The following is an 8,873-nucleotide window of genomic DNA, read 5'->3' on the forward strand; positions in this document are numbered from 1 at the left end:
ATTAAATATGTTTCTAGTAACATAAATTTGTTTCTCTAACTTCTGAAGTTAAGAGTGAAGATAAGTAGAAGTATGCAACGATTTGGTGGTCGCTTGATCTGAACACGGAGATCTCAAATGAAAAGGAAGTAAAGTTGACATGATATTTAGTATTTCAGCTCCACTAAAGAAATCGGTATCGTTTCTCCTGTCAATTTTTGCTAGTGTCCATAAGCCGTGACTAAATGATCAATGTGTCAAGCTATCAACAACATCATTTTGGTCAATATGGTTTGTCAAAAAGGGAGTGAAGTTGTTTATTTTACATCTTTTCTCTTGGTATTAATGAAGTTAGTAACTGGTATTTTCAAAGTTTTGCTATTTGTCGAACGATTGACCAAATAGTTATCCCTAAATGAGCAAATGACAATCATCAGATTAAACTTCAAGAGCCCTGTAGGTGCTAAGAGGACAAGAAATCTGATCGGGCGATTAGTAACAACCATCAGCGGTATTGTGAAATCACCATCAATAAGTCAATTGAGCCCTCGTGGGCACCGTGATCACGTATTTTTTAGTCTTGACTCGCCTCATTGATACTTTTGCTAGACCATGTGGTGCACTGCATGTCGAGGTGGCCAGAGAGATGATGTTCTTTTTTTTGCAGGAAATACATGTTCTGCTTGAGTTGATATGTCACCATGTTGATCAGGGCATCCATGCATGGTAGGGTGATCATATCATTGAGACATTAGTATAGTTGCATCTTTTACAAGATCTACATATTGAGTCGGTCCTAAAATTCAAGGGTTTTATTAATTCAATAAGTATTATATTATGATGGTCGAAAAAACATGCCACATTCGAGTATTTACTTTGTCTCACAAAGTGAATACAAAAATGTATTGTAAAGCCATTTTATAATCCGTTGATCTTTAATGATATATAATTTCCTTTCGAATTCTTGTGGCGGGTTAAGATTCCACCAAAAAATAAGGTTTTCTTGTGGCTTACTTGGTGTAATAGTACTCTCATAAAAGACAATCTTTTGAAATGAGGTTAGATTGGAAATAAAAATTGCGTTTTTGTGGCAAAGAGTGGTCGCTTGATCCCTTTTTTGCATTGTTTCATTGCTAAGTTTATTTGTGGAGCCTTCTACAATGCACTTTTAGTTTGAAATTACCTCCTGCTATCATGAACACTTTGTTTACTTTTTGGCTTCCTCAATATGGCAAATGGTGCTTTTTATTGGCATTTCTACTATTATATGGTCTATTTGGAATTGTAGAAATGAAATTTGTTTTGAATGTAGGAGGGTGCTTGATCCATCTGTGACTCTTCACATGTCATGTTCCTTAATCACCTCGTGGGCTGTCTTATAGAGAAACTAGGAAAAGCAGAGGGGACTCATGTGGCGGAAGTCTGCTCAAGCGGGTAACAAGTGAGATCATCAAACCTGCTAAAGAATGGTTCCCAACGATATTCTTCACGACCCTCGCCATCCTCACTTCGCTCGTCGTGATCACGGGCCTCTTCTATTTTTCAATATAATGACTTTTTTATATATTTAACACACTTTGCCAATGTGTGGATGTGCGTTGGCGCATGCAGCCATGTGACAGACAGTGCGCACCCTGTTCAATTTATGTGAATGTTAGATAGCGATTGTGCTAACATATGTTGCTCGGAAACATAGAGAAAACAAAAAAGTAAATCAGCCTACGTATCAATTTTCCAAGATCACTATTAAGATGCATACAGGTGTGGATCGAATCGTTACCAACTTCGAGTTGTAGTGGAAGAAGAGTTGATGTGCATCATTTTTGAATCCCACATATGACCCCTCAAATATTGAAAGCACGATCTCTTTGCGGGTTGCACGCATACGAGCTTGACGATCCGGCAGCGCTTCGCCATCCAGTGTTTTGCATCCTCTAAGAACTAGAGAAAGGATAAGAGAACTCTGATGGCTTCTCTATTATTCAGATCTAGAGAAATTAGAGAGAACTAGAGAGGGAGCGCCCGGATCAAAGGGGTTTGTGTGTCTCTAGGGGTGGCTCCCTCCCTTGACGAACTTGGGGAGGGGCATCACTCCCTTGGCGCACTGGCAACGGATGGGGAGAAGATGCCTACTTGGGGAGGGGCATCATTCCCTTGGCGCACTGGCAACGGATGGGGAGTCCTCCTCCAATTCGCCACCCCCCCCCCCCCCCTTAACTTGTCCAATAAGCTATAGCAGGGTGCGTCCCCTTAATGGGCCTTCTTGGCTCAATAGCTCTTCTCCAATATGCCTTTCACATATTAGATGAGCACATGCCGCCTAGATAGTACCGACAGGATCTCGATAATTCTCGGAGCGCTCATATATTTATTTTAGGTCATCCAAGTAATTTTCCACCTATCCGGTTTTCTCCTCCTAAATGCTTCTGATTTCTCTCAAAACAATTACTTTTACTCCTAAAACTTTTACGGTAAATTTTTCTCATATTCCAAACTCCAATAGAACTCAACAGATTTTAAACCCTTAAGCGTGTGCCCTGTAGGTTCACTGAAATATAGACATGAACGAAAACTCCTTTCGTTTAGTGATCAATAGCAAAACCGTGGACATCCATATGGACCTTTATACTCACACGAATGGTATTTGAGAGAACCTTTGGTTATCATATGTTATTATTTTTGCTTTGTAATACTTTAAAAAATCTCAGGTCAGATACATTAGTATCCCTGTGAGACCAACACATGCTCACTTTACAAGTCCTCCTCGTTATCAATTTTGTTCTCTTTTCTCGTTCTCGTGTTCCATCATCCAACTAGTCAATTCACGTTTTGTCTCGTCAGGCAATGGTGGATTCCATCACATCAAAGGGCACTAAAAACATCTCCCCATCATTGAAGGAGCAAATCCAGTTTTGAGCTATGGTGTCTCTTGTCATACTTTCCGATGAACCCGTAGGTTGCCGTTATGATCATCTTGTTAATTAGGAATGCCATTAGAACAATCACAAAGTGCATCGTCCAGTATGTAGTGATTCAGTACTCTCATGGTCTAAGGAATCAGACATACGTTAACTTCGTGTGTTATGGACTATAGACATGTTGACAATTTCATCTCTAAGTATAATATTCAACTTGTGTCAATTCAACATGAGTGTTCTACTAACATCGTGTTCTCAATATTGTTGGCATCATGTCCATGCGTATGATCAAGAAAACAAAACCATCAATAAACACTTGAGCTAGTCCTAGAGGCAAGACTAGAAATCTTGTTTTACCGTTTATAACTCTACACGTGCTTATGTGTGTTCCACTGAATCACATATTTAAGAACCATAGAAGTTATTATATAGAGTATAAATATTAATTATAAACTTGGAAATAAATAATACCCAAATATTATTGTCTCTAGGTCATATTTTTAACATATGCATCACGGAGGAGTTCACATTGGGTGGCGAGTGTGATGGCCTCCATCGGCGATGCATGTGCAATAGGCCATGGTAGAACTTTGAATCCAAGCGAAGGGAGTCAGTTGGCAAATTTTCAAAGGTATCTCTTGTTTCTAGTGTTAAGCAAGGTTGGAAAAGTGGCAGGCGTAAACGAGGCGGTTGGCCTTCGCCTAGTGCATTGGTGTGCTTAAGTGCCTTAGGCGCTGCCTTGACAACAATGTAGCTTTTATAATCACGGTGTATCGGTGATTATAATTTGGATATTGATGTTAGTTTAGGACATATAAATTAGCTAACTACCAGCTACTACCATTAAAATATGTCATATTTGACATATAAGTGCAATATGACATGATTTCTTGTTTGGGTAAAAATTTGTTGCTTGCCCAAACTAGACTTTCATTTATGCTCTAGGCGAGGCGTTTGGCCATCGCCTATTGCCCAGGCGTGCCTAAGCGCCTCCTAGGCATTGCCTTTTCAACAAAGGTGTTAAATAAAGCAAGGACGCAAAGTATTCATTTCTTCTTTCTTTTTTAAAAGGCCATATATACTACGTCTCGGACTATATATCCGTTTATCGTGTTGTGTTTTTCACATGTTCGTTTTCGTACTTTTGTATATTTTTTATGAGAGATTTCCAATTTGATGTGTTGTAAAGTTGAAGTTGGTCCTTTGATCTTATCATTGTGTAATATCTTTTTTCCTAAGGTGTATTTTTGATTTTGTAGTCTAGTACTCCCTCCATTCATTTATTTAAGGTATATTATTTTTGGCACGGTGACCAAGACACATAATTATACATATGTTAAGACAAAATTAACCTTACATCATGAAATTTTATTAAAAAATAAATACGCCTTATATAAATGAATGAACCCTGTGATTTGTGCTAACATTAGGAATGTGGAGCTTCACTTCCAATATGGAAAGACATCAAGCCAATCAATAATCTCAAGCTAGAATTGCTAACTTATGGTCTACATTTATTTTGCACAACCCTGTGATCTACATGTATTTCTCTCGGCCCTGCTGGTTTTATAGTATACAAAACGAACTCGATCAAGCTATACTATATATTGGGCCGGCCCATTAGCATAAATTTACCGGATCCCCTCCCCCCCCCCCCCCCTCTTATTTGTGTTACTTTTTAATTGCTATTTTATTCTAAAAATAAGTTATGTTTTAGCAATCTCCAAAAGGTATTTTAAAAATTTACGTATAATTTAAATTGCCTCGCATATTTTAAATATATATTAGTGCATTTTGAAAAAAAAAATGAAATCTAAAAGAAGTGTTTTAACGAATTTGAAAGGTGGAAGACTAAAGAAATGTTCATAAAGTCTAGAAGAAGTGTTTATCGAATTTAAAAAAGCTCTTATGAAATCTAAAAGAACAATTTAAAATAATGTTCATACATTTCTTACAAGTACGGATTCGTGTATTTATCAGAAATCTTCACGTACGTGCAAAATAAATCATGACATTTAAATGGGTATGTAAAAGTTAAAAAATCTTCACGTGTTTTCTGAAAAACAAATCCTGGTATTTGTTGGAAATGTTCATACATATATTGATTAGTTAGAGATAATTCTGGGAAAATAAAAGAGTAAACGGAAAAATGTTTGAAATTAAGTAAAAAGGTAAAAGGTAAAACTATACCCAAAAATATAAAAGCTAAAGAAGGAAAATTAAAGACAAAAAATAGGAAAAGGACAAAAATAAAAATAAAATCAAGAAAACTGTATGAAAAACTTTTTGCCAAAAAAAATTGTGGTCTACATGTATCTCTCTGGTATGTTTCTATTTATTGTACAAAATGAACCCAATCAAGAAAAACTCCCGGTTTGATTTGTTCAACGATAATGGTTTCGTCTTATGCGAGTCAATTTGAAGGTCCGTAAAGCTGGATATTAGCGATGGGGCCGCATCGAGTTTGGATGAGGAGGTGATCCATTATTTTTACCTTTGATGGCTGCTGTGATGGGGCTAGAAGCACGTGAGGGAAGTTAGTGTTAAGCTTAGAGGATTCTTCAATCCTGTTTGTGATTTTCCTTTTTGGCTGGTGTTTTTTTGTACGTCACATGTAGTAGGATCCTTATGATATAAATGAAACATGTCTTACCATGTAAAAAAAAAACTGCCGCTACCTTATATATATGGTCGGCCCATTGACACAAGATGGCTGGATTTTTTCTTTCATTTTTTATATTTGTGTCACATTGTTATTTATATTTATTTAAAAAATGAACTGAATGTTTAGGTATTTGAGAATGTATTTTAAAGAACCATACATGTTGTATTATATAAATATGTTTGCTCCAACTCAAAAAAAGATATGTTTGCGCACTTTGAAAGATGTTGATGAAACTTAAAAGAAGTGATCACGAAACTTGAATAAGCATGATTTGTAGGAATGTAGAGCTTCACTTCAATATGGAAACACATCAAACCGGTGGATAACCTCAAGCTAGCACTCTACTACGTACGTACTTGACATATTTCTCTAGCTATTTACTCCACAATACAAAAAAGGAACACGGTGAAGCGCACAACTAATCTCACTTGTGAGCGCCAACCACTGTCTCTGTCCGGAATCCGCTGGGGTACACGAGCACGGAGTCGACGCAGAGGCCGCCCTTGGTGTGGGTGCAGTCGATCTGCGCCATGGAGAACTTGACCCTCACCGGCCGGCCGTCCGGGGCGACCACGAAGTCGCCGGCGTGGTACAGCGCCCAGCTCCCCGGCTCGTCGTCAAGGTAGCGCTGCGACACGGCGTTCTGGCCGTCGGAAGTCGACAGCTGGAACCGCACGGGCTTCCTGTCCCAGCCGTGGATGCCGCTGCCGCCGGCCTTGTCGGAGCCGCAGCAGCGGCGGCCGGCGTGCCTGGAAGAGGAAGGCTTCCCGAGGTGGAGCCTGAAGTAGAGGCTGTAGGTCCCCGCCGGGAAGCGGAAGTCGATCTCGCCGACCACCTCGAACCACCAGATTTGCTGCAGGTACGCCACCGACTGGAACCTGCAGGGGCGAGCACACAAAGGTTCAGATTCCCTTCAGGATGGCTCCTAACGATCATCATGAGAAATAGAATTATGTATACATATAAGGATTTGTTAGTCCTATTGAAAGATACTCCCTCCGTTCCTAAATATAAGTCTTTCTAAAGATTCTATTAAAGGACTACATACGGATGTATGTAGACATACTTTAAAGTATATATTCACTCATTTTGTTTTGTATGTAGTCATCTAGTGAAATCTTTTAAAAGACTTATATTTAGGAACGGAGGGAGTAGGTTGGTTGCATGATCTGTGAACATTTCAAAAGAAAGGGACGTAAGGGTTGAAGCGCTATTTGAAATGTCAGTGCTATAAAAATATATGTTTGACAAAATTCAAGCTCCGTTGGAAAAAAATCTGTACTCAACGAACTATCTCCTGTCAATTTTTGCCAGCGTCCATGATTACAGCATCGATATGCAAGCTGGCAACGGCGGTTTTTTGAGTTTGAGCAATGCAAATTTGTCAAAAAGGGATGAAAGCTACACTTTTTTTTCCATTATGGACGGTAACAGTAGATATTTATTTTACATAAAAAATGATGGTAGATATTTTCATTCTACTAGTACAAATTAAACAAGGTAGAGATGTGTGACACTCAAGATGACTGATGGTATAGACAAAACAAAAGATGAAAAAACATTACTGCTAAGCATATGATTGGAAGCCGGCCAGATCTGAATTCAAAGTTACCTAGACTCTGTGTTTGGCATGTGAACCCAATATCTCCTGTCATCGATCCCCGTTATCACCAGCGCTTTCGAGGATAATGCCATGCAAACCATGCCGGTGGTCTTCTCCAACCAGAATTCCTGCCGGGCAAACACAGGAGAGTTCTTCGTCAAAACAAGAAAAATAAAGAAGAAGAAACAGAGATACACGAGTGTAAGAAATCGACTATAAAACCATCCTCGAAGAAGAGACTAAGGTTTTTCGGGCATGACATATTTTGCATTAGTTTGTGCTGGCATATCACAAGCATGTGACTTTTAAAAGGAGCCTGTCATGATTTTCTTGCAGCTCATAGTTTCTTACTTCCCCAATTTCTTGTGAACTAAAATTTGGTAAAAGATATATGTTCAATTTCCCTTCAAATTCCGGCATCAGTATGGAAAACAAAACATGTTAGCAGTCAAAACATAGTAGTACAAATTTCGTACAGTCAAAATATCTAGAGTTTTTTTAGAAAAATATCTAGACTTCTTTTGACGAAAAATATGTAGCTAGAGTTCAGATTTCCAAAAATTCGAGTTGAGTCACACAAAACAGTTGGAAGAACACCGTGGAAATCAAAATGAAATTAATCCAGACACACGCACACACAGTGATTATTATTAAGAAAGAAAAAAAGCTCACCCTTTTGCCGTCGTCGAACCGCACGGCCTTGGCGAGCCTGGCGTAGACCTCCTTCTTCCCCACGGCGCTCCTCTTCCGCCCCCGTTCCCCGTCCTCCTCCCCGGCGACGCCACGGACGAAGCCCATGAGGTACCCGTAGTTGTCCGGCAGCTTGGCCTCCCACACGAAGTCGGCGGCCGCGGCGCTGCGGAACGCGCGGTTGAGCCGCGCGAGCCGGCATATGTCGGGCGCGCCCAGCCGGAGCAGCACCTCCGCCGCGCACAGCTCCGGCATGTCGCCCAGCCCGGACCCCGGCGCCTCCGCCGGTGCCGCGAGGTCCGACGCGCCCGCGCCCATGATGCTGCCTATGCCTGGCTCCGCGGCGCGAGGAATGCCGCCGCGTTCGGTTCCAGTGCGGCAGGTGGCTCCGGTGATGGAGCTCGTACAGCGCGCCAAGAACAAGCAGGCCGGAGCTTGTGGACGGCCTTGGCAGGAGGGAGAAGGGGTCAGATGCGGAGAACCGGGTTGGTCCGTGCCGTGCCAGAGTGCTGGAATTTGTTGGAAGCTCGAGCGCGCTCGTGGTGCTCGTGAGTCGCGGAAACGGGAGCGTGTGCGGAGGGGCAGAGGCGAAGGATGCGGGAAGGGGATCGGAAGCGCGGGGTGGCCGGGCCAATTTATTATCCTCGCGGGCGACTTTGCTTTCTCACTTGTGTGTCACCAAAAGTTAAAAACTGTGGAGGTTGGACTGCGACACATGCACTACTGGTGCTGCATTTGGTGTTGAACTGTCTGGGGGAAGGGGGCTCTTGTAATCTCAGAAACATTTCCTCTTTTTTTTTTGCGGGGTAACATTTCCCAAATATTAGTGGAGTACTATGTTTTGCTGAGCAGAGTTTTTTTTTCAGGGTAATGGAGTTTTTTTGTGAGATGCATGGAATAAAGTCTTATCTAAATTGCGGCTGCATTCGGAAAAATTATGATGACTTAACTCGAATCTAGTTGTGAATTTTTGAAGAACCATTTTTTAGTACCAAAAAAAACTTGAGAAATTTTTGAA

At 40.8% G+C, this 8,873-nt stretch overlaps 1 protein-coding gene across 1 annotated transcript; it reads right to left on the reverse strand.

Annotated features, from left to right (window-relative positions):
* Positions 1-5,790: 5,790 nt before the first annotated feature.
* On the reverse strand, positions 5,791-8,472 carry LOC123449920 (F-box protein PP2-A13-like). Its single transcript, XM_045127287.1, has 3 exons — positions 7,838-8,472; positions 7,175-7,293; positions 5,791-6,440 (listed from the first exon to the last, which is right to left on the reverse strand). The coding sequence occupies exons 1-3, from the start codon at positions 8,171-8,173 to the stop codon at positions 5,987-5,989; spliced, it is 909 nt and encodes a 302-aa protein (XP_044983222.1). The 5' UTR covers positions 8,174-8,472; the 3' UTR covers positions 5,791-5,986.
* Between the last annotated feature and the right edge of the window lie 401 nt (positions 8,473-8,873).

Source organism: Hordeum vulgare, chromosome 4H, assembly GCF_904849725.1.
Source record: "Hordeum vulgare subsp. vulgare chromosome 4H, MorexV3_pseudomolecules_assembly, whole genome shotgun sequence".
In the NCBI taxonomy this organism is placed as follows: Eukaryota; Viridiplantae; Streptophyta; class Magnoliopsida; order Poales; family Poaceae; genus Hordeum; species Hordeum vulgare.

Coding starts and splice junctions, on each gene's coding strand:
- LOC123449920 (XM_045127287.1), bottom strand. CDS start 8,173: ATGGGCGCGGGCGCGTCGGACCTCGCGGCACCGGCGGAGGCGCCGGGG. Junction 7,294..7,837: donor GGTTCGACGACGGCAAAAGG/GTGAGCTTTTTT, acceptor TTTGCCCGGCAG/GAATTCTGGTTGGAGAAGAC. Junction 6,441..7,174: donor ATGCCAAACACAGAGTCTAG/GTAACTTTGAAT, acceptor TCGCCCCTGCAG/GTTCCAGTCGGTGGCGTACC.